Source organism: Cydia amplana, chromosome 2 (genome assembly GCF_948474715.1).
Source record: "Cydia amplana chromosome 2, ilCydAmpl1.1, whole genome shotgun sequence".
Taxonomy (NCBI): Eukaryota; Metazoa; Arthropoda; class Insecta; order Lepidoptera; family Tortricidae; genus Cydia; species Cydia amplana.
Window position 1 is genome coordinate 3,982,573 of NC_086070.1, and position 25,673 is coordinate 4,008,245.

Sequence of the window (25,673 nt, forward strand, 5' to 3'; positions counted from 1 at the left end):
ATTAAATACCTACTAGAAATAAATGGGGCATTATCTATGAGAAGGGACCTTATTGTCGATGGCGCTTACGCCGCACAGCGTCGCGCGGCATCGTTTTTATATGGTAGTTCGTTAATAATGGCGTAAGCGCCATCGACAATAAGGTCCCTTTTCATAGATAACGTCACAAATAAGCAACAATTAAGGCTAAACACGGGAATGTAGAGAATTTAAATAAAAATACATTTATAGGGGACATTTTAATGAAAGGGTTTAAAAAACAGGGCGCCATTGGACGATCGATTCAGTGTTAATGGTTATGAACATTATCACATTTGACAACGTCATCATTCACGGTATACAAGTGGGCCTTACAACGTGAGTTTCGTGGTGGACGCAATACCATCGGACTCTCCAGTGTTTCGCTGGACCTGCTAAACCTGTTAAAGCGCATTCTGTTTTGTAAGTGAACACCTATTCTTTGGCTAATTTGAAATATTCCCGCACCGAATTCCCCGTTGTATGATGATGATGATTATGGATATTATCACATTTGACAACCTCGTCATTCACAGTATACAAGTGGGCTTTGCACTTGTGAGTCGCATGGTGGGCGCAGTACCTACCACCGTACTTTCCCGTGTCTCTCTGGTCGCGCGGAGAACGTGTGTCCGTCGACGACTAGCTGACGATTACCACGCTTAGATAGTTTGTAGGAGTAGGACACTGAAATCGAAGAGGCTTTTAGAATCATTTAGGTTCCAATGTCATTTTATTACTTAATATTTTGCATAGGTTGTGTAGAACAAGGTAGGTTAGGTTAGGTTTCTTTTATAATTTTGCATAAATGTTAATAGTTTCAGCACAATAACAAATATGCGAAATAAGACCGTCTATAAGACCATCATTAGACCTGCCCTTCTGTACGGCAGCGAGACTTGGCCTTTACTAGAGCGGCACAAGCAGGAACTGCGTGTCACGGAAATGAAGATGCTGCGGTGGATGTGCGGAGTTTCACGCAAGGATCGCGTCCGAAACGCCCACATCCGGGGTAGTCTTGGCGTCCGTGACATCGCTGACAAACTGCAAGAGTGCCGCCTTCGTTGGTATGGCCACGTCTCGCACAGACCGGCAAGTTACGTGGGTAACAAATGCCTGGCCATGCCGCCTCCTCCCGGTACGGGAAGAAAAGGCCGGCCTAGGAAGCGATGGTTTGATGTCGTTAAGGAGGACATGCGTGCCAACGGACTCACCACCAGGGACGCCGAAGATCGGGCAAAGTGGACACGAAGGAGTCGGAAGGCGGACCCTGGGTCCTCGCGCCCCGCGCGGGGGCACAGCTGGGATTGACGCCAGGATGATGATGATGATGATGATGAACAAATATGCGAAATGAGTTTATTAGGACAATCAATTATTATGCGACCCAATACTGGCCAATACGGACCCCTTTTCCATCACAGCAGGGGCGGTAGCATGGTAGGATTATTATCGCCTGTCACTATTCCTGCCACTTTCGCACTTACATACTTGTTAGAACGCGACAGGCATGGTGATAGGTGATAAAATTGCGATCATGCTACAAACGCAGATTAGATTAACGGAACTGTAATTTGCGTAATACCATATCACCGAGTATTTACCTAGTGGACCTTTCTTTTCTTTTCATCATATAATAGTAACGAAATAGGTAATCTATTTCGTCCGCGAGATGTCTGGCATATGGGCCAGGGGTACTGATTATTTGATTGATGGTATGTACTTACATATTATACAGATGTATATACATTGTAGATTAATCACACATTTTTCATTCTGTATAATAAGAGAGAAAATTATAATATTAAAGGTTTTTTTCATTCAGATATATTAGAGAAGATAAATAGAAGAAAAACTCTGCAATGACTAAGACGTATTTAATTTTATACTTACTTACAAATTAAGTAACTTTAGTACGAACATTACAAAATCAATTTTAATTCAGTATCAGTGTTTGTAGGTAATAAATTGAATGCAATTTTTCGTTTTATAAAATGGCTTACTACCGACATGGCTAGTTATATTGGGTATAATTTGATTCTTCACCCATTCTCATATCAGAGACTGTTCTCCGAAAGTCATGATTGTGTTGGTTTCTTATTGACACAACGACATTTCCGACGGTGTAAATAATAGCCTTACACCCGTGAGGAACGTGTGTGGAGCAGTACCACCGCACTTTCCCGTTTTTCTCTTGTCGCGCGGAAAACGAGTACCCGTCGACGACTAGCTGACGATTGCCCCGCTTTGACAGTTTGTAGGACACTGAAATAGCAAGCTTTTAGAATCTTATGACAGTTATGACGTTCCAACGTCATTTTATTACTTTTACGTCACTCTAGTCCCGTAAGTTGTATTTTCTTCCCGCTACGCGAGGAGAAAATCACACTTCCTGGCCAAGTCAAGACGTAAAACTTTAGACAAACCACGGGCGGTAATTCGTAAAACCCCAGATCGCATATTTATGGCCCTCACCTTCGGTTCGGGCCACAAACACCTGCGATCTGGAGCATTCACGAATTCACCTCCCTAGGTATGTAATGTACTATACCGTCACCGGACTAGTTAACGGAAGCGTTATTTGCGTAATACCATAACACTTAGTAGAATTTAGGTAGAGATAGACTACCTTTCTTTTCAACTGTAATTAATAGGTAAGAAAAAAATAGGTGGTTATCTTATCTTTCTTGTGCGCGAGATGTCTGGCACATCATAGGCCAGGGGTGCTGATCATTTGATTGATGGTATGTACATTATACATATACAGAAATACATATATACATTTTTAATTTTAAACAAGCAGAAACGTCTGCGATCGATGCTATTAAGCTTATAGAATAAATATTAAAAGTGGAAAAATTACTGTCTTGGGTGAGACTTGAACTCAGAGTCAGAGTTGTATCCAGAGGCCGTGAGTTCAAGTCTCACCCAAGACAGTAATTTTTCCACTTTTAAAATTTATTCTAAACGTATATACATTGTAGATTAATCACACTCTTGTCGTTCTGTACTAATAAATAAGAGACAATTATCATAATCTAGATTTCTTGGTAAATTTGGGATAAATTGAAGAAAAAATCTGATATGAGGAAGACGATTTTAATATACTTACAAATTAAGGTACTTAAGTACATATAGCATAAAAAATTTAAATATATTTTGAATTTTAATTTTTTTATATATATAAATAAATAAAATAAATATACAATTGTTCATTTTTAGGGTTCCGTAGCCAAATGGCAAAAACGGAACCCTTATAGATTCGTCATGTCTGTCTGTCTGTCTGTCTGTCTGTCTGTCTGTCCGTCTGTCCGTCTGTCTGTCCGTCCGTATGTCACAGCCACTTTTCTCCGAAACTATAAGAACTATACTGTTGAAACTTGGTAAGTAGATGTATTATGTGAACCGCATTAAGATTTTCACACAAAAATAGAAAAAAAACAATAATTTTTTGGGGTTCCCCATACTTCGAACTGAAACTCAATTTTTTTTTTCATCAAACCCATACGTGTGGGGATAGATACATAGGTCTTCAAAAATGATATTGAGGTTTCTAATATCATTTTTTTCTAAACTGAATAGTTTGCGCGAGAGACACTTCCAAAGTGGTAAAATGTGTGTCGTCCCCCCCCCTGTAACTTCTAAAATAAGACAATGATAAAACTAAAAAAAATATACGATGTACATTACCATGTAAACTTCCACCGAAAATTGGTTTGAACGAGATCTAGTAAGTAGTTTTTTTTAATACGTCATAAATCGCCTAAATACGGAACCCTTCATGGGCGAGTCCGACTCGCACTTGGCCGCTTTTTAGATATTGGCATATTATAACATGGCTAATTGTAATTATATTTGGTATAATTTGAAAATCCTTCTCTTATCTGCATTGCACAGTCTGTATTCCGAAGCCCGTGATTATGTTGGTTCCTCACTGCCACAAGATCATCCTCTACGGTGTAAATAAACGCCTTGCATCCTTGAGGCACGTGGGTCGAGCAGTACCATCTGACCTTCCCGTGCTTTTCTGGCCGGGCGGAAAAAGTGTAGCCGTGGTATACTAGCTGACGTTTTCCTTTTTGTGACAGTTGGAAATACGCTGAAAAATGTGGACGAATTTAAAAAAATGGTTTACTAAATCAAAACCGAACCAAATGGGCCGCCTGGTGCCCGTTTCTCAAAAGCTTGTAACTTGTAATACAAGCGGAGGAGACTTTTTGACAACTTTTGTTAGAACGGACTTCCACTTGTATCACAAGTTACAAGCTTTTGAGAAACTGCCCCCTGGACGTACAGAGTTGACGCACATTGCAAACAATGGCACGTTTTTATTAGTATTAATTTTTATTCTCTTACTCTTTCCCATTTACCTACTTAGCACAGGCCAGATTGCAGTACGTTCCAGGTTTAACAGTAAAAAGAAAATCAATTAATAAATAGTTGTATTTTTATTTTATTTTTATATAAACTGATAAAGGCGCTTGAGCATACATATTATGTATTGTTCAACATTAATGATTATGACCATGTTTCACTGCCATGATAATATCATCGAGGGTGTAAATGACAGCTTTGCACCCGACGTACCCGCGCGTAGAGCACGTCCACCTCACTTTACCGTTATTCACAGGTCGTGGGCTGTAGGCGTACCCATTGTACACCAGCTGCCGGTTGCCTCTCTGCGAGCGTTTGAAAAACACTGAAAATTATTTAATATGAATAATAAACATGCTATAGATTCTTATATATACATGTCATACTTTTTTGTTTTTTCGGCGATTGGCTCTAGTCACCAAGGAGGTTCAGTAATTTAAATTTATATAGACGCGGCGCGCCGCAGTTCGCGATACACGGCCGTCGTGAACGCTGCTCGCACTATTAGTGCTTGAGAAAGAAAACTTAGGATCACCGAAACATGTCGCGCGAGTGAGTCTAAAACCGTAAAATTATTCAATGTAAATTTATAGACTTGATGTAATTGTTTAGGTATACTTTTTAACCGCCGCTTAAACTTACTTAAAAAAAAGTACTTAATGAAGAAAAACAATAGTGTAGTAAGGGTTACTCTCCGCAGACGAAAACAACGTAGTTATCTCAGTCGGCTTATTTATTGCAATAGTAACGTTATTACAATTAAACTGATACGTATCGAAGCTAATGTAACCTCAGTAGGCGTTTCGACAGAGACACCGCACTGTTATTACAATAGTTCGCAGGATTAATGTTGGAAGGTGTTCAATAACTTGAATGCAGCCAACCAAGCACTATTCCGCTCCTAGCGTTTGACATCGATCGGTAATTTGCATCTCGGAGGTCATGATTCTACGTCGACACATCGTTAGCGCGTTCTATCTCGGAGGTGGCGCCATCTCTTGACGAGTTTGGGTACTACATTCCCCCCCATTTGTTTCCGAGATGCCCCAGCGAGGGTAACTCACTGTTTCTTCGGTCGGCCACGACCCCGTGTGGGACGATCTTGCTGGGTTGCCTTGCGTGGTCGTCCTCGTTTCCTCAAAGGTTGAGCGGGAGTAGGTAAGTCATTGACTGGGCCCGTGTAGGGTGTCAGCGCATTCTCCGCACTCACTTTATCCGCTAACATCTTCTCGATTTCAGCTTTCAAAATTTGCTTCCTTTGTTCGGACAGCCTATCTGGAGGGACAGATATGGGCAAATGATTAGGCGTATCGATTGTGTGTTCCACATCATTCACTGGATTGCCATTTGATTCTAATATGTCTTTGAACTCTTGAAGCAAACCGTCGGGTTGTGCTGCTTGTACTTCATCCATAGTGGTAGATACATCTATAGCGCATAGGCCCACATCATCAAAGAGCGTGGCCGTGTGCGGAGATAAGTTGTATTCAGCTTCCTCAATATTCTTTATGGCATCTCGCATCATGTATTCCATTCTTGGTGAATATCCATCGAAAAGAAGTTTATCTTCAGAGCAGTTAATTTTCGAAGGCAATGTGGCTTCTCCAGCCTTTGTAGACACTGCTTCGTCAGCAGCAATTGCTTGCCTTAACTGTCTCTTCCCTCGTTCCATATCAACAGGAGCAACTGCGATTTTAGGAGCAACTGTAGCTTTAGGAGCAGTCGCGTCTGGTTGCGTGAACATGATAAATCTCTCTTGGTATAGTTCAAACTCCTGGTGCGGTTGGTCTATGTAGCTCCACGTGAACTGTGCGATATTCAAAATCATGCCAGCCTTTTGCATAAGGTCGATTCCTAACAACGTACGGTTGTCATGGGACTGTTGTAGGACGATGAAAGGGGCGTGTAAACGACGACCACCAAGGTCAACTTCAGCCTCGAAAACTAGTACTCTTTGCAGTCTTGGAAGCCCATCCGCCAAGGTCACTGTAGCCATTTCTTCATAGAAAATCTGTCCACGCGCTTTTAGTAACCCATATAGTTCCAATGATGCAACGCTAATCTTAGCTCCAGTATCCACGTAGGCTTTACCTTTAACGCCATTGACCTCCAGAAACACCATTGGACGAGACCGCATCTCTAACTGTATATTTATAGCACAAAATCCTAAAGTGCCCTTCTTCTCAAGCGAATCACTGGGCTTGTTAGAGCATATCTTGCAGTTACTGCGATAGACCCCTGGTGCACCGCACCCATAACAGGAAAACTTCACATCGCTTGATGTTGGCAGAACAGTATCCGCTTGTCCATTACCCGCTTCCATTGTCTTTTTGCGTTTTCTACACTCTTCTATGACGTGGCCAAGCTTCTTGCAGAAATTACATCGAGATGCTTTCTTCGCACGTGTCGAGACCGAAGTGTCTGATTTGGAGGCTTCAGCAGTTTTATCGCTGGTTTCTTTCTTCCCTTCCCCCAGTGCTTTCTCTTTCAGTAAAGCTTCAGCGCTGCGTGCCTGCTTGAGAAGGTCATCAAAGTCTTTAACTTTCTCTATAGGGACTTTCTCCCTAATTTTAAGATTTAACAGCCCATAAGTTATGTTAAGCTGCTGCTTCTGATTAAGGGCTTCATCGCTGGGAAGTTCGGAGAACAGCATTCTCTTTTTTGTGACGAAATCATCGGTAGAGACTCCTGGGCCTTGCTTGGTCCCGCAAGCTTCCAAATAAATTTCATATACGGGTTTCTTTGGAGCGAACGTGTTTCTTAGTGCTTCTTCAAATTTAGCCCATGTAGTGATGATGTTCTTGGTACCTTGCCACCATACTGCAGCCTCGTCTCGCAGGATTAAAGGTAGACCAGCTAGTGCGTCGCTGTCGGTTATATTTTCAAGCTTCTTGAAAACTTGCACCGCCGTAAGAAAAGCTTCAACTGTCTCTCTGTCCTTTTTACCGTTATAAGTAGCTTTGCATGACGTCATACTGCCTTTCCGATTACTTCCTATGCTGGCCAATAATTGCTGGAATTGCTCCTGAGTTAGGTTGACAGACATCTTGTCTTCAATTTTCCCTCGGAGAGCTTTCACTGGATAAGTTGTTTTCCTTCCGAGTCGTGTAACCACGTATCTGGGTTCGTTCGAGCCCGAGTTGGACGCCACTGTAGTAAGGGTTACTCTCCGCAGACGAAAACAACGTAGTTATCTCAGTCGGCTTATTTATTGCAATAGTAACGTTATTACAATTAAACTGATACGTATCGAAGCTAATGTAACCTCAGTAGGCGTTTCGACAGAGACACCGCACTGTTATTACAATAGTTCGCAGGATTAATGTTGGAAGGTGTTCAATAACTTGAATGCAGCCAACCAAGCACTATTCCGCTCCTAGCGTTTGACATCGATCGGTAATTTGCATCTCGGAGGTCATGATTCTACGTCGACACATCGTTAGCGCGTTCTATCTCGGAGGTGGCGCCATCTCTTGACGAGTTTGGGTACTACAATAGTATAAAGTTATCAATTTTGATAAAAAAGTTATTCCACAAAATATCAATATTAGCTTTTGATAACGCTAATAATAGCAGTGCTAGGTGAAAAGGACCAATCTTGGAGTGAAATGAAGTGAAATTAGTCAAGACACCATATTGGCAATTCACTCAAATAAGTCGTTAGCTCAGAAATATTGGATGTCCTGTGATCGCCAGTATAACAAAAAACGAAATACGAGTTTTTTTATTTTATTATTAAATAAAAGTGAACTTCAATAATATAAACATACTGAATAAGCTTTCCTACTCCAATATCTGTAGGTAAGCTTTTAATTAAAACAGCTGCACTAAACTTTATTATTACATCACGATAAAATTCACACCTTACAAAAATGTAAAAAAAAAATGGCGTTATACATATAAAATACTAAAATACTCTACTATACAATAGAAGACATTGATGTGTTAGATATGACTGTGTTGCAAACTCTAATATTAGCCATATGATTATGACAATTTTTAACATTAACCACATCGTCGCCAACAGTGAAGGCAACCGCTCGACATCCACCAAAGTGCATTGCGCAGCGCCATCTAGTTTTAAAACCGGTGGTGGTGTGCTTGTAGAATGAGTACCCATGTATGACAAGTCGACGACCTTTCTTTGATGGCAAGAACATGACTGAAACGTAAATATAGTTATCGTAATAATGTTCCTACATGATTTTATAGATTTGTAGAAACTTAACAAAACTTAACTTAACGTACAGTCAAAGATTTCAATTTCGGGCCCATTTTGTATTGTATGACAATCGTATGAGGACTCTAGCGACTGTCATATTGATTGTCACTGTGACAAGGTACGAAATCGGTCATAATCATAAACTAAAATATTCTAAGCAACAGCGATTTGTGAGGTTAGCAAAGCTTTTTAATCGTAGCTATTGTTTAATCAATATTAATGCCTATTTAATAAAAATCGGTGTTATGGCGTTTAAAACCACTGTAGGGTAAGGAAATTAATTTCTGTACCATTTTACAGTAACAAAATTGTGCGATCCCTGCGGCTTTAATATTGATTGTCACTATGACAACTTGACAAGGTTCAAAGTGGTGAATAAATCAAATTTCTTAATAACTGTACTAATTTAATGAAATCCCCGTGATTATCCAATCGTGTCTTTCACCCCGGTTTACCATATAGGCTTCGTCACACAGGCGCGTTTTCCGGGCGCGGCGTGAGCGGGGCGCGACCCTTTTACATATAAAATGCTCACACCGCGCCCGGAAAACGCGCCTGTGTGACGAAGCCTTATCAAGTGAGCATAAACTTGCAGTCTCTCAAAAAAAATAGGCGCAGGGATTAGTGTTTTAGTGTTTAGTTTATATTCTTATAATATGTATGCTAGTTTAGTATACGTATGTATGTTTGTGTGTGGTATTTATGTATGGGCCACTAGTTGCCTGAAATAAAGATTTCATTCATTTTCATTCATTCATTCATAAACTACCACCCTAGCAGAGAAGTTCGGTAAGAAGGATCAGGTTTATTTTGGTCTAAAATAATTATACTGACAAAATTATTACGTCCATTAAAAATGTATTAAGAAGCAAGTTTATTAATCAACGAATTCTAAATAATCCTATCAAATAAATAGAGATACATCACTGAGATATCCCATTAGTCCCTATCAGATACCTAATACACATATGCTAACTTAGGTATCTTACCATGAAAAGCTGCATATTCGATAGACTTATAGTTATAACCGGACCAAGTTAACTCTGCATCGACTGATTACAATGAAGTATCATGGTGACACCTGTACGGCTATGATGGTCGTTCTTGTCTACGTGATAGCGTGACAAGTTATTTTATCACGTGGATAAAACCATCCATATTTCTCATCCTGCACACATTGTCATTGAAAAGATTGTGTAGAATTAGCTTAGTTCGACTCTATCAGTCTTAACAAGGTGGATGCGTGTGTTCATGTCTCACAGAAACGATCTCGTCATCAATGGTGTGGATAACGGAGCGACATTTGTGCGAACTTTGCCGGTTGCACCGCCAACGCGTCTTGATCCCGAAGACTGTGTGCGACTGATAGGTGTAACCGTTGTAGCGAAGCCAGCGGGAGCCGGTCTCGCGGGTGACGAATTTGGCTGGAATTTGAGACAAATGTTTATATTAAGCTATGTAATCAATCTCAAGTGCTTTCAAGAGAAAGCAATCCGTTCAAGTCATCTCGGATATGACAAAAAAGTAACAAAATAATAATACATATTGTGAAGAACCTTTTAATCAAATACTCGATTACAATAAAACTTAAAACAATTTAAACCGATACATTAAACGCTTATGATAACAAAAAGGAACAATCTCAAATAAGCTCAACCAATACATGGTGACAGTGGTGACTGATGCCATTCCCGGATTACTTAATCGATTGAATTAAAAAAATTAACTGAATACACAGGATGGCTAGGAGCATCAGATTTAAGATCAAAAAATAGGTCAAAACAATCGCAGACGCGTCATAAGAACATTTTCTTGGTACCGTAAAATGGGGTGAGTAAAGTTCACGGGGAGAGTTGAGTTATGAATGGGCAGAGAAGGGATGAAAGGGGGGTGAGATGGGATTTTAGGGCTACTGCTACAAAAATAATGTACCTATTCCAATTTAAAATGGAGCTATAGTAATACTCATAATAAAAAAAAACGATCCAACAATCTTCCAAAATCACCTTTGTATGAAATGCCATCTCACCCCAATTACGAGGGACTACGGGGTGAGGTGGAATTTCCTGTTTATCGTCAAAGTTATGAAATGGAACTACCCAAAATAAAATAAAAACTAAAATACAAACGTCCGGAACACTTATTATATACACCATTCAGTTTGTATATGTAAAAATAAAATGTTATCGAGGTTTGAATGTCAGTTTTGCCCATACTCGCCCCATTTTACGGTATTCCAAAAGTTTTGTTTTCATAACAAAGCAATACAAACTTTTCTATTTAGATAGTTTACAAAGGGATCTAATCAATTTGTGCTTGCCGATCCAAATGATTATCTTAAACTATCCCTAAACAAAAACGTACATTTTGGATTTCTAAAGTAGTCTCATTTCCGTAATCTTAACGAACTACCATATATTTCGCTTATTCGCTATGTGCACGACTGGTGCTGCCCTCATTTTGTCGGACTTTCTACGTTAAATCTTATGGAGTAAAATTCGTTCAAGCGGCTGCCGCTAGTACTAATGTCGGACATTCCATAAGATTACCTGTGTTTGTGACGATCAGCGCCACTTCCCCCTGCACCGACTTCGCACCTTCCCAATAGGCGCGTATAGAACGCCAGTCTGAAACCTCCCTTAGCCTCCACGCTCTTTTCCCAATGTTTCCTATTATAAATTTCGGATGGCCTATGGTTATGGCTGTTTTTAAATCGCACGATCTTGTCAGCACTTGTCTGTATCTTAGCTCGGCAGCCGCGTGCCCAGTGAGTGGAACACCTCCATTGTGCCTTGACACCAGCAGTCGGCAAGTACGACTGGTAATACGTGTAGCTCTGGTAACGAAGCAGTCGCTTGCCTTTTACGGAAGTTACGAAGTCCACTGAAAGAATTCGTCACTTTAGTCACCTACATAAAGTTTTAACACGATGATGAAACCTATTCTAAACAATCATTAAACTAAATATTGCTACTTTAAAGGGGCCCACTGATTACCAGTCCGCCGGACGGTATCGGCCTGTCAGTTGCTCGGAACTGTCAACTTTTTGTTCTAAATTACCAGCCGATACCGTCCGGCGGACTGTTAATCAGTGGGCCCCTTTAACGTATATATATGTCACCGTAAAATTGTAAACACTCGTCATATTATAATCTCGTTAGTTACATTATAAACTGACGGTAGGGAGATTATAATCTAACCTAACCTAACCTACGTTAGATTATAAACTAACGGGTTCACAATCTTACGGTGTCATATATATCATATGTCAAGGTAACAATTTGACACAAGTTTATTGTTATTCTAACTACCGGCCCAATTCGAATAATGCTTAGAAAATTATTCGAATTGGGTCGTAAGCGTAAGAATTTACACCAACTCAGAATCAGATCACATTTGCAAAACCAAGCAAAATATATTTATAAACAGTTTTTAATCATAAAATTACAAATAAAACAATATAAAGAAAAACTCTTATCTCAATACCCAAGCTGACAATCATTAGGTACACCAGCCAGCAACAATAAGGGAAAGCTTACGAAAAATACTCTCACTCTTCAGAGGAGGAAGATTCTCTTCAGAGGACAAAAAGCTTATTCAAAATATGCTGATGGCCTTTCCATACAAAAAAATACAAGTTTTTTTAGGATCTCGAAATCCTGTTTAAGGAATGCCCCAATTACTCAATTTCGGCGGTGGATGATTATGACTATCATTTAAGAAAACAATTCGGCCGTCATCTATCATCATGCGAGCCCTACACTTATGTTTGGCGCCTGTGGAACACTTCCAGCGTATGTTGGGGTCCTTAGTTAGACGTCGGTACTCGAAGAAAGTGTAGCCTTTGAAGAGAATCAGTTGGTTTCCTTTCTTCGAAGTGATGAAGTTAACTGAAAAAGGTGCGATTATTTAGACTGTTCAAGTGTTCCGATTCGTGATAATAATTTGATATAAACAGCCCGATTCGAACTTTTACTATACCTACGTCAAATATTACGTCTAGTTACGATATGGATTAGATATTTTAGTGTCAAAAGTGACGTTTTTGTTTGAAGAAACGTCACGTTTAACTCTGACATATCTAATCCAATTCGTATCTAGATTGTAGACGTAATATTTGACGAATCTTAAAGTTCAAATCGGGCCGAAACCTACAATAAGTGATATGCTTATTGTACATGTAAGATTTATTTTCAAAAAATATATATCTGCAGACAGGTTTAATAAACTATTTTTGTACAATTCTGAAGTCGTGTCAACTAGCACCGCATACTATGTTTTTATTGAATTGTTTTCTGTAGGTACATTTTTTTAAAAGCAAAACACCTACCACAGATTTTCGTGTTTTATTTTTATATATTTAATATTTACATTTAGTTAAGATTAATTTTATACTGGAAACGCGGCCAGCCTGCTGGGTACCCGGCCCGTTGACGGCGATTTAGGGCAATTTTTTTACCTGTAGGATAGTGTAGTAGGTTTAGTAAGTGTTATTATGTTGATTTTATTTTTATTTTTGTGTGTTAATAAACGAACAATAAATTTAATAAATAATTTAATGCATATCGGTAATTTCTACCATAACAGCCAAGGAAGAGTGATAAGGTCACGTGGGGTAAGAGAAACATAGTTTATTTTATTACCCTCTAGCCGCCCATACGTCAAACCTTGCCAAGCATAATGAAAATTTATTTTGTCAACACAAAGTTCAAATTAGAATGGAACAGGAGACCTTTTTATAGGTCTCTGGGCGGCTAGAGATTAAGGGCAAGAGGAACTGTATGAGAATTTCCTGCAAGCATTGCTCTTGTCTCGGTGTTTTTCTTACCACACTTGACCGTATCAGATTAAAACACTACTTCCTTCTAAGTCCCGATGTCCTTTTAAAACGACAAAATCAAATAGAATTTGAAACTATAATGGCAAAGAAACTATAATGGCGGGGAGGCCTTTGCCCAGCAGTGGGACACACTAATAGGCTAAAAAAAAATTTGGGACTGAGAAGGATATATTGCAATGGACAGATATTTCTGGTCCTGGTGTAGTGTGCACTAACTCTGTTGTTTCTCGAAGGCAAATGAGTATGAACATCGCTGACGGTGATCAGTTCGTCTTCGTACATAACTACGGTAACCCGGCAGCCTTTGGACCAATGTGTCGACAAACCCAATGGGTATTCGAGGTTGTCAAGTCAGTGAATAAGTACGTATAGCCAGCGTATAGGAGCAGTTTATTTCCTTTTTCAGACTTGATGAATTTCACTAAAACATAAAAAAATATGTTAGTTGAATAAAACATAAAAAAATAGTTAGCTAGCTAGAGAAAAATAACGGTACTCCCAATTAAGTTAATGAGCTCATATTTGATCAGAGTTTCAATAAAAAAAAACCTTTGCTGTTCATAATGATTAACTTGATGAGTTAAATTATAACCATAAGAACTAACTAGCGCATGCACACGCTACAAATATAGCTGGTCAACCAAATCTTGTCAGTAAAAAAAGGCGCAGAATTCAAATTTTCTATGGGACGATATCCCTTCACGCCTACATTTTTCAAATTTGCCGCCTTTTTCTACTGTAAGATCTGGTTGACCAAGTATATTAAACAAATTTTAAAGAATAATAAATAATACATCCATTTCAATTAATATCATATAATGAACAGATTTTCATTAGAGGCCACGCGATAGAAAATTCTACTGATGTTCCACACATATTTATCATAATTTTATTATATTACATTTTTAATAATACTATTTATTTTGAGGGTCACACAAACCTTAACCACGTACATACGTTTTATATACTTAACATGAAATTTGACATAATTAGGGCTTGCAATATCGGACGGTTTCCAATTCCGGAACTGATTTTCGATATTCGTTCCCAATTCCGGAATTCCGGAACTGGTTCCGGAATTAGGGTTTATCATATTTTTATTAGATTTTTTAATCAAAAAACAACAAAAAATACGAAATACTGATACACGTTTATTAAAGAAAGTATTGTTTTAGAGAAATTTAATCTGACGTATTATGAATCGAAAAATATCAATAAATTGAGTACTTAGTGCCGTCTTTGCACCTTATTAGTTTATTACTATGGTCACTTTTATTCACTTCAATGATACGGTGTATTTATTTGGGGAAACTACGGATGCTAGAAATCGGTTACATGCCCAATTTTATATAATGTGTACATATAACGGCTTCGTAGCCTAGTAGGTATGTAGGAAGTGGCCCTGTTTACGAAGATGAAGGTCCTGGGGTTCCGATCTCGGTAAGGTCATTTATTGTGCTATGACGATTATTTGTTTCGGAGTAAAGGTTGTTTTCTATGCATTAAAGTAGGTATTCAGCTATTATACAATACATATTACCTTTATGCATTGCCGACTAGTGCCAAAAACGCCAGCCTTATTGAGATTACGCTTTTTAAGTAAGGTTTTTTCCTTACTAGTTCCTAAATTCCTAATTCAGAATATAAGCTTCTACAGGATCCAAAAATTCCATCGAGGAAACTTCTTTCTGAATTGAGAATAAAATATCCAAATGTTTATAAATTTTAAATCAAAAGTTTCGCGTTGGTAGGATTCTGGGCAAGTAAATATATGGCTTTGCTTCAAGTATCAAAAGTAAAAAAAATATGGTTACGTTAACGGGGCATGTTAATGCATGCTGCTAGACTTCAGACTTTTATCAGTGACGGCTAATAACACCAGCATATTGTAGTTTTCTTGGAAATTTTCAGTAGTATTAAAATCTAATAAAAGTACTTAAATCTAATTCCGGAATTTTCGATATTCAGTGGTCTCAATTCTGGAATATCGGAAAATTTGTCCGAGATTCCGGAATTTCGAAATTCCGGAATTCCGGAATGCAAGCCCTAGACATAATCAAGTAACAGATCGGGTACCAGCATTTTTTGCTAGATATTGTAATACAAAGATATTAGAGCGAGACGCTCTATTGTCTTTGATATAGGTATGTAAGGTATGTTACGTTAACTTAATGTTCGTGCCATATTCCATGTAATTTAGAAAAGTATATATTTTTAGGGTTCCGTAGCCAAATGGCAAAAAAAAAACGGAACCCTTATGGATTCGTTATGTCTGTGTGTATGTCTGTCTGTCTGTCCGTCCGTATGTCACGGCCACTTTTTTCCGAAAATATAAGAACTATACTGTTAAAACTTGGTAAGTAGATGTATTCTGTGAACCCCACTAAGATTTTCACACAAAAAAAGAAAAAAAAAACAATAAATTTTGGGGGTTCCCCATACTTACAATAGAACTGAAACTCAAAAATTTTTTTTTCATCAAATCCATACGTGTGGGGTATCTATGGATAGGTCTTCAAAAATGATATTGAGGTTTCTAATATCATTTTTTTTCTAAACTGAATAGTTTGCGCGAGAGACACTTCCAAAGTGGTAAAATGTGCCCCCCCCCCCCCTGTAACTTCTAAAATAAGATAATGATAAAACTAAAAAAAATATATTATGTACATTACCATGCAAACTTCCACCGAAAATTGGTTTGAACGAGATCTAGTAAGTAGTTTTTTTAATACGTCATAAATCCCCTAAATACGGAACCCTTCATGGGCGAGTCCGACTCGCACTTGGCCGCTTTTTTTTAAATGAGGGCTTGACTTCGTTTGTATGGGAGCGGTTTTTTGGCAGCATGTTCTTAGTCTTAATAACAAAGCATATTGCTTTTAGAAGGCGGATGGTTATGCGCATCGTTTACGCTGATAATTTCTTCATGGAACATCACAACAGCAGCTCGACAGCCTTTGGACCAGTGTGTGGAACAGATCCACCGGATCTTCGGAGGGGTGGACCGTTTCAATGTAGCTGAGTATGTGTAGTCCTTAAGGAGAAGCAACCGATTTCCTCTTCTGGAGGTGATGAATTTTACTGAAAAAAGTACTTCGATTAGTGTCATTTAAACTTAGGCAGCAATGGGGGATATTCCACCAGTGTCGGATTTTTTTTCTTTCTAAAAACGCTAGGAAGCAAAAGTTTGGTTTGACACTCTGACATTCTAAATTTATCAGACCGAAAATTGGCTTCCTTACCATAAAAAAAAACAAGTAGAGTACACACACAGGAAAATTCATGATGGCAGTGGTTTATGTAAACTGTCACAGAATAAATAATAGTACTAAGGACAGAAGACTCACTCTCTAACAGAACGCGTCTGTTACGATCAGCACAGATATGACCGCTAGGTGGCGACAGCGCCACGCGCGGCTTATGGCTTTCCCCAAAATTGGGGCCGAACGGATGTAATTTTAGCTACCTGTAGCAAAGCGACGAAATCGCGGAGTGAGACACGCCTGAAACTCATACAAAATACGTAAATAATACAGCAGTAAAAATAAATACACAAAGAAAATAAATAAATGTTTTATTTACTTAAGTACCTACTTTATCATAATTGAACTTGGCTTGACACGTTGCCGCGTGTCTAGATCATACGATTTAGATACGTAAAATAGGTTTTCAATGGGCACTTTTTATTTTTATACTAAATAAATAAAAGTAAAATTTTACAATTTAACCAATGCAATAACATAAATTATTTATATTTTGTTAGAATTAAACAAAAATTAAAAATGTGGTTATCAGACCACATTCAATTTCCTAAAAATATAACCTAAATAATAACATTTAGAAATACAAAATACAACGCATGCTAGATATATTGGAGATTCAGTCTCGGCTAACACTGTCTTTTTATTTACACTTCTGAATGTTTCTCTTAGTATGTCTTGGTAGGTGGTTCATGATTATGTTTATCATTGATCGCTATGACCTCATCGTCTATCATGGTTATAGTTGCCCTACAACCTTTAGGGTAATGCGTGGAACATATCCAACGGCGTTTCGGCCCTCGACTGTTTTGGTACTCGAAGTAAGTGTAGCCCTTGAACAGTATCAAACGCTTCCCTCGTTTCGACTTGATATACTGCGGCGGTGGATAGTCTGAAAAAGCATGTATTAAAAAATATATATATAATTATTAACTTAATCGGAGAGGAACTTTGGATAGATTGTATTATAATACGTTGGAGTAAATTGGTATGGCTAAATAAGAAGAAATCATCATTTTATTCAGACATTTATTCTATTTATGAATACCTCGTTAATCAACAATCTAGTTATGACAATTAAAGTAGTTTTGTTTGAGATATGTGATATTTATATTATTATTTTCATGACTGACAGTAGTGACAGTGTATTTTTATTTTTACTTTATTTTTAATTTTGTTGATATTTAATTTTACAAAACAAGCTTAAATAGGTTAAGTTAGAAATATATTATACTAAGATTTGCATGCTCCATAGTCAGTTAAGAAAGATGGGAGTTTAAATTGTATATTTTAAAGAAAGAACTTGTATATAACCTTTTTTAACGCAAATAAATGATTAAATGATTATTAATAAAAGTACAGCTATCCATTTTAATTAAAACATTTAGTTAAAGGTTGCCTTTGTGCCCAATAGCCTGTGTCGCGTCGCTTAACTTTACTATGAAGGTATGTATATTTAATGCTTCGTTGAAAGAGTGCATGCCCCGTAAGATTTTTTTTCATGTTTTGCCAGTCTAGATATTGATGTCGTGGCCAGATCAGGAAATTTGATCATGTCATGAAATGTAATTTTAGAAAACCACTTTTTCCGAAGGTAATAAAACGATTTCCAGCTTGCCAGGAATTGATTTCTGAATACTCTTTTTTCGGATCTAATTTGACTGTCTAGATATGGTTTGATGGGAGCAACCGACAATTTCACGAAATGATCAATTCTGAACCGAGGAAACGCTGCAGGCATCATGGGGACTTTTGAGCCGGGTACGATGCGGGGTGGAGGCGCATATTAGACGTTTTTTAGTTTATTATTAGTTTTAATGATCATGTTTTTTTATTATTTATTTATTCTTTATTAAATAAAAAGCTTTTAAGCATTCTGAAATATGGTCACAACATTAACCTGTACTTTTAAATTAATTAACAAACATTTTCCTACATCAATACATATATGTTGATTCAAAAATGTAGGTAGCTCATAAAATGTCGACAGGAATGACGTCTTTTAACAACTGGCGGCTAACGGCCCATTTAACTCTTGTCATAATTTTAATGAAAATAAATACCTAGCTGTTTGATTTACCTATACATGAACGTAGGATTTTATTTGGGGCCTTAAGGAATAATAAACTCTTCTTTTATATCAATTTCAGAGACAGAACGCGGCGAAGCTGAACCAAGTTTAGTTTTCTGTGCTTTCTTTTTATAATAGTACCTTTGAGAATTTTGTCTATTTCGTTCCCTTATTTCTTCTTGAATTTTCTTTGGCCATTTGTGAATTGGTTTTATTTTTCCGTCTTGTTTCCTTTTATTATATTGCTCTTTTTCTTTTTCCTTATACTCCTCATAGAGTGCTGGGTCGCTTAATATTTTTTCATATCTGGCACGACCAGCTAACCTTTTCTTTTGTAGAATGTCTTCTCTTGATAATTTTTTTCTTTTCTTCTTTCTGTTTCCTACAACATTAAAAGTTATTATATTTTCTGCTGTAAGAGCTATTCTCTATACAGGTAGCCACATGTGACGAATATAAAGTACGAAAAATAATTTAATAAATATTGGAAAGAAATATCAAAGATGTTAAGAACAATACCTTTTCGTGGTAATTGTTTTTATTAGGTACAAGTATTGAAAGCCCAATATATCCAATATTCCAATATTATATTATTATTGTTGAAGATCTTCAACAAAATTGGAATCTAAATTTATCAGACCTAAGTAAATTACTAAATTTTGATACGAAATAATAAGAAAACATACTTTTGTTATATGTGTATTAAGTAACAAAATCTTTAATATAATATCAGACGCATGTATCGCCCGACAAAAATGCTCATCTTCCAGTGATTTCTTTTAAAATTACAGAGTTATTTATTTTATGTCTGGCCATCCTATTTTTTGTAGACGTGAATAACTTAGTCCTACTGAACAACTTTTACTATGAGGCCAAATTCTAAAATGAAAATCATCCTGAAATGGCATTTTGTTAATTTTTCCGTATAGTTTAATATAAATTATAAATAAGAAAACTAAATAACCGTAATAAGACAAATCATACCGTAACACGATCCATTCCTGGTGAATTTATTTTTTAAATATTTGTTTTTAATTTATTGTGAAACTGCTGACTAGTAATTTAATACCTAAATTTTGAATGAAATTTTGATTGTGACTGTTATTCTTCATAGTTATTCAATTATTCGTAATGTAAAAAAACTGGCAATCACAATATAAATTCCTGACAATCTACCATATGTAAAGAGCGAAGGCAGACTAATATACTTAAGAAGTAATATATTTTTCTTTTGTTTCTTCATTTCTATTTCCCTGTGCCTCCTTCTTCTTCTTTAAAATATGTTTTCGGCTGCTAATTCTGTTTTTCAACCGTATAGCTTTTTGCACTTTAACAGGCATTTCGTGAAGCATTTTTACTTTTCCAGCCGCTTTCCTATCGTAGTAACGTTGTCTGTCTTTTTCTTTATATTTCTCATAAAGTGCTGGATTGCTTGCTATCTTTGCTTTTCTTATACGTTCTGCTATCCTCTTCTTTTGTAGTTGTTCTTCTCTACTTAGTTTATGTCGATGACGTTGCTTTTTTTTGTGACCTGTAATATCAATGTGTTTGAAAAACAGTTTTAACATTCACACAAGCTATTTACTACAAAAATGAAGTGGGGAAGGTATTTAAACGGTTGTTAATGTAATGAAAATAAAAACAAAGATTTTGATTACATAATTTATACCTAAGCTCTTTTAGTACGTACCTACAGCAATTTAATTTTTTCGCGCCTGGAATAAGAAAACTGGAAAACTTTGCCGCTAAGGTTATCCAGTTTCATTAATAATTGTTTTATTTTATGGAAGTCATTTAATTTCTTCTTTATTTACATACTTTAAGAATGTTTTATTCAAAACGCAAGTGAAGTAAACCTTAAGGTCCAACTTCCTTTTGAATTTAATTATATGAAAATCTATCACTTTTTTATTACTAATAATTATTTAGAAGCTTAATGTAATCAAATAAAATATAATCATTAAAAGGAGGTGATTAAGGAGTTATGTATTCTGCTTCAGATTGTGTTTCTGGAGACAGACGTGATAAGAGCAATATATTTTTGAACTCCTCTTGTAACTTTTTTTGCTTTTCTGTTTTATATTTTCGATAGTTAATTCTATTTCTTTCCCTTCTTATTTTTCGCAAACGTGGTGGTAATTCTTTAATCGGTTTTAATCCTTTTATTTTTCCTTCTGCTTTCTTTTTAAGATAGCGTTGTCTGTCATACTCTTTCACCTTCTCATACAATGCAGGATCGCTTGCTATCTTTAATCTTCTATTACGTTCTGCTATTCTTTTCTTTTCTAGCTTCTCTTCTCGACTTTTCTTCACTTTTTTCTTTTTTTGTCTTATGTGATCTGTAATGTTAAAGTTTTTCTTTAACCCTTCTATTGTAACTTTTCGACACCACTTAACTAAGTCACCAACTCTTGTTCCCATGATACGTAGTAAATATACAAACTGTTTTTGTAAGTCTTTATTAAAATTTTAATAAATAAATATTTTAATAATGTGATTGTTTAGAATCCTAAAATAATGTAACTTGAAATAAGCAAATAAAATTGTTAATTACCAAATTAACGACTTAGGTGTGTAGGTACTAAAACTAAAAAAATCTGTCATTAGCTCTAAATATGCCAAGTATAAAATATGTCACAAACTTAAACTCAACATATTTCTTTGCTACAAGTAAGCACAGTAGCATGCAAACAAAAACAGTTAAATTATAATAAACAATAGCAACAGGTATAAAACAAATTAAATTATAAATCTAAATAAAAAAGTAAAATAGTATACAATTAGTAGTATAATAATGGAAAAAATGTCAAGTTAAAATATAATTTAATGCATTACGAATACTTTGATATTCGTCAATACAGTAATATGACATAAAATATTTATAAAATCACCTCACTTTACTGTCAAATAGTTTAATAGAGTCACAATTCCTTATATCTTTGGACAACGTACTTTACCTACTTAACTTTATACGGTGTATCGGTATAGTATAATTGAATTGACTCTGACCAAAATTCATAATAATTTCCTGCATAATTATGTGTGATAGCTTCTCTAAGGTACTTTATAGGTCATATTGACGCCGTTTTCCTAAGCCTCAATACAATAGCTGATTGTAATGATATTTAGATAAAAATAAATTGGCACTTTTTAATACATACTTATGAGAACAACTAAATATTTTTGAATGCATAGAATGCGCTAGCAAATTTCCTATTAATGTACATATGTTCAGTAGCCATTAACTATAACTTAAACATTTTTATAATAAGACTTAAGCATTTCCTAACAGAAACTACCTACATAACCCACCACAAAGCATAAGCTTACATGGTACTGACCAATCTTGAATCAGACAAGTTTAGGTTGCAGAACCTGTATCAATATCAATACGTATTATAAAACAAGTTGGCTTAAGCCTATGATGCATGTTATCTCATAAGTTAGTGTTAAGTATATTGCTATACCCTTACAGGGTTCATGTGGAACTGTACTAAGTAGTTTTTAAGATCTGTATACTAATATGAGTGCAATAAACAATTCTGATTCTGATTCTGATTCTGATTCTGAACAAAGTCCCCTGCCGCGTCTGTCTGTCTGTATGTTCTCACTCAAAAACTACTGTAGGGATTTTCATGCGGTTTTCACCTATTAATAGAGTGATTCTTGAGGAAGGTTTTGATGTATAATTTCTAAAGGTTTTGTGTAAATTCGTTGACCTACCCGTGCGAAGCCGAGGCGGGTCGCTAGTAAATAATACAGTACTATGGTGTAATAATTTCTTCTGAAGTAGAAACCAAGGATGATACAGACTTTATAACTATATTATTCTTCATTTTTTTCCTGTATTTAGAAACAGACTCCCTGTTTCGACGTCTTAATCTTTTTTGAACGCGTGTTGGCATTTCACGTATCGGAACTATTCTTCCTTTTGCCTTTGCTTGATAATATCTCTGCCTGCTCTTTGCTCTATACTGTTCAAGCAGTATTGGGTCGCTTTTAATTCTTGCTAATCGTGCACGCTCAGCCAACTTCTTTCGTTCTCTTTTTTCTTCTATAGACATTTTTCTACGAGTACCAATCCAACGGTTATGATCTGAAAAAACAAGTACTTACTTAAAACAATGCTCTATGAAAAAAATACTAAAAGTAAGTACTTACTTATCCTGAATTTCTATGACTTCCCCTTGACTTATTTTTTCTTAAAACATGACAAGAGGTTTAAGGATGTAGGTAAGTATTCGCTATTAAATCTTATAGATCACTTCATTATATTTGTTTTTCAATAAGCAGTATGGAATGTTTTTAGCCGTTTAAAAATGTTTTAGCTATAGATTGTTGACTGTAATTTATACCACAAAAACATATATGCACATAATAAAACTAAACTTTTGAATAATTGAATTATATTATGTATGAGTAGGTTACAATATTAAGCTTAATTATGTATGTTTATGCTTTTCATATCAAATAAATTAAATAAATAAATATTATAGGACATTCTTACACAGATTGACTAAGTTCCACAGTAAGCTCAAGAAGGCTTGTGTTGTCATATCATTCATATCTCAAGACCACGGGGTCCCAGACCTTTGGAAAGCGTAACGTGCGTGGGCCCTAAGCCAACAACGCAGAGGCTGATCGAATACCATCCCGAAGCGCCCAATATGATACACCCGGAGATGATCCCCGTCAGGTGCAAAAACTATTGAAGTGCAACACTAAGTGCGGCTGCGATGGGCGCTAAGGTCATAGATAGGGAGTGCTCCCGGCACTGGTTTTCTATATACAAATACAGTACCGGAACCGGGAATTCCCGGTTCTCGCCATATAAACTCAGTGCCGGGAGGCCCGGGAGCGTTCCCTAGTCATAGACTATTGATTTGTATGTTGGGTATGGGCAATGGGAGGACACTAACGGACAATCCCATCAAGGCTAACACATGGTGCAATGCGACCCGCTAGGCAGGGCATAAAATTATATATTTCTATTTCGTCAATGTATATGTTCAGGATTAGCAAAGATGATAGAGTTATCTATAGTGCGCAGAGAGGCGCGACAGCCACGCGTGTGGTGCGACGAACAAAACCAGTAGACGACTGGGGTGTTCCCGCGTTTGGTGCGCGTGGAGAACTTGTAGCCATCGTACAGGATCTGTTGGAGGCCCTTGCGTGACGTCACGAATACGGCAGCTGAAAGAAAAGATTTATTAGTATCATCAGTTACTGTTGTGGATGATAAATAGTACCGTTATTTAAGTGCCCGAGATTAAAAACCAAATTTTTTGTAACGATTACATATTAATGAATATATTAACTATGTTATCTTGCCACACGGACGCCCGCCTCTGACTTTACTTAGTAGTCCTAGTACCCCACAGTGTCAACGTATGTATATGTAACTCTTAATACATACTTACAGAGATTGAAGGAAACCTTTAAAATAATGTGTTCAATCGCCTGCTCTTTATATTAGTTGTAAAATTTAAAAAATTAAGCAACGTATTATTTTTGCAAGTGATTTTTTAAGTACACTCACTGTGTATATTAGCTATGTTTAAAACTTACTTAGTAAGTTTTGAGACTAGATATTATAATACTTAAGAAATAAAAAAATATTTAGCTACTTAAAAATAAAATTAGCTACCTAAGGAACTCAAAGTATAATGCTATCATGTCAGCAAAATAAAATCAGTATTTCAGGTTTTTTGATTTGTTGGTTGTAAGACATAAGGATGGGCAAGACATGGGGAAGACAACCAATAGCATTGGTTGATTTCCACACGTTTCCTCTCATATCCGCTCATCTCCGCCTCAGTGAAAAAGCCAGCCTAACGAAGCCTTCAATGTATTTCATTCAAAATATAAGTCATACATTGTTTATGTTTCTGGTGGAGTTACACTGAAAACATATCCGACAGGTAAGTAACATACACACTTAGTTTTATTTTTATTCAAGGTAAATCATGGTTATGTTCATTCCTAACTCTCGTAATTCTATCTCCAACAGTATAAATGACAGCCCGACAGCCCTTGTGCTGCCGGCGACAGTACCATCTGATATTCAGAGCGTTGTTTATCATCCTGTGTAGGGTTTGCACGACGGATTCGAAATGTATGGGAATATCCGCGGATCCGGATCCAGATCCGGATAATTTCATACATTTCGGATCCGGATTGCAAACCCTAATCCTGTGGTAGTGCGGAGTGAATATGTAGTTCTGGTAGAAGAGGCGCTTGGATTTACCTTCCCCGTATATTTGGTAGTATTCACCTGTATAGACAGTTATTATAGTGTAATTTGTCTAAAATTTAGGGGCCCACAAAAAATGCCTCGACAAATGAAATACATTTGTTAAAATAAAAATTCAAAATGCGATGGAATTAAAGGCCTTTTCGTAAACGCTTGAAATGTTTAAATTTGGGTAGTATATAAACAAAAAAGAAGGCATAACACTAAAACGGGATGTAATTGCACAAAAGAAATAAGCTTAAAAAAATCCTACGACGACCAAAAGTATTTATGCAAAAGTACTTTTTGTCAATCTCATTCTTAAAACTCAGCAAGGAAATTGCAGGTATGAAATTACGAAGTTGCTACACGGTAATGTTTTCTTTAATTCAAGGTGTATCATGGTTATGCTCATTTTTGACACTTATAATTCTGTCTTCGATAGTGTAAATGAACAGCCCTGCAGTTCCTGTGCTGCCGGCGACAGTACCATCTGGTCTTCAGTACGTTGTTTAGCATCCTGTGGTAGTGCGGAGTGAATATGTAGTTCTGGTAGAAGAGGCGCTTGGATTTACCTTCCCCGTATACTTGGTAATATTCACCTGTATTAGACAGTTATTATAGTCTCATTTGATTTAAAATTTAGGGGCCCACAA

General features: G+C 36.7%; 1 protein-coding gene across 2 annotated transcripts in view; it reads right to left on the minus strand.

Moving 5' to 3' along the window:
* Positions 1-2,027: 2,027 nt before the first annotated feature.
* The window catches only part of LOC134661654 (protein tramtrack, beta isoform), a 506,900-nt gene continuing 483,254 nt past the window's right edge, over positions 2,028-25,673 (minus strand). The window contains exon 5 of one of the 2 annotated variants that reach the window (XM_063517975.1): positions 2,028-2,283. In XM_063517975.1, coding sequence (XP_063374045.1) covers positions 2,033-2,283 — 251 coding nt within the window. In that variant the 3' untranslated portion in view covers positions 2,028-2,032. Of the gene's footprint in view, positions 2,284-22,542; positions 22,882-25,673 lie in introns of those variants that run through there. The other variant, XM_063517865.1, reaches the window with a different exon arrangement.